The sequence below is a fragment of the Pteropus alecto genome, unplaced genomic scaffold, assembly GCF_000325575.1.
Source record: "Pteropus alecto unplaced genomic scaffold, ASM32557v1 scaffold20, whole genome shotgun sequence".
In the NCBI taxonomy this organism is placed as follows: Eukaryota; Metazoa; Chordata; class Mammalia; order Chiroptera; family Pteropodidae; genus Pteropus; species Pteropus alecto.
The window spans coordinates 4,366,946-4,367,988 of NW_006436298.1; the positions used below are offsets into that span (position 1 = coordinate 4,366,946).

At 38.5% G+C, this 1,043-nt stretch overlaps 1 protein-coding gene across 3 annotated transcripts in view; it reads left to right on the forward strand.

Annotated features, from left to right (window-relative positions):
- The window catches only part of NLN (neurolysin), an 81,196-nt gene that overhangs the window by 57,780 nt on the left and 22,373 nt on the right, over nt 1-1,043 (forward strand). For all 3 annotated transcript variants that reach the window (XM_015590411.2, XM_006913089.3, XM_025047663.1), the window contains exon 9: nt 657-858. In XM_015590411.2, the coding sequence (XP_015445897.1) occupies nt 657-858 (202 nt within the window). The remainder of the gene's footprint in view (nt 1-656; nt 859-1,043) is intronic.

Consider the following 1,043-nt stretch of genomic DNA (forward strand, 5'->3'; position numbering starts at 1 on the left):
AAAAATCCACCTCAAACCTGGAAGTACTATTAGTCTCGTAGCAAAGAAATAGAAGAAAACCTGCTCCTAGATAAAGTCTAATGGCCCTTAGCTTCTGGAGAGACCATCACCACATTGTCCACAAATAGACAACTTTATGGTATAATTTATGCTTTTCCCTAGGCTAGCTAAAAGCATTATGTTTCAAAAAGGCTTGTAGTTTATCAAAGGAGTTCATTGAATTGTGAATACTCATTCTTTCCTTTTTAAATGAAAGGAACTACCTTCTTGTATGGAATTTGGTTTTCATTGATTCTGTTTTAAGGAATAACTACCTAGTGAATCTCAGATTAGTGATTCCATCTTTGAAGAAGAAAATCAGGAGGTCATTAAAATAAGCTGTACACTGGATGTGGCATATATTTGTAATTATGACAAATATAAACTTTGTAATTTTGTTTATCAACAAAAGAAACCTTGGAGATATGTCATGTGAAGTGATAGTCGGGTTTTCTATTTTAACAAAATGTTGACCTGCTTTCTAAAAGGCAGATTAAATATTTCAGAGCATCTTCTATCAAATATGTAGCAAATATGACTTAATGACTGAAGGAGACCAGGGCAGTGTTGCTAGAGAAGGGTGTTCATGTCTCATGAACTACGCTTCTGGTTCTTAGGGAAGGGAAGTACAACCATGCAGCCTGCTTTGGTCTCCAGCCTGGATGCCTCCTCCCCGACGGGAGCCGCATGATGTCTGTGGCCGCCCTTGTGGTAAACTTCTCACAGCCACTAGCAGATCGTCCTTCTCTCCTGAGGCATGATGAGGTGAGGACTTACTTCCATGAATTTGGTCACGTCATGCATCAGATATGTGCACAGGTGAGTGATCTTTTTAGAAAAAAATTGCTTTTCCAGATTTTTTTCCCCACTGTGGTCTGGTTTCTCTTCTTAACATGCTTTTTCCAGAAGCCGAACATGTTCAAGAATTTCATAAGCCTTCTGCAAAAACACGAAATTTTTCTCGTGTCCTCTTTCACAGCATATTTTACTTGGAGGTTAATCCA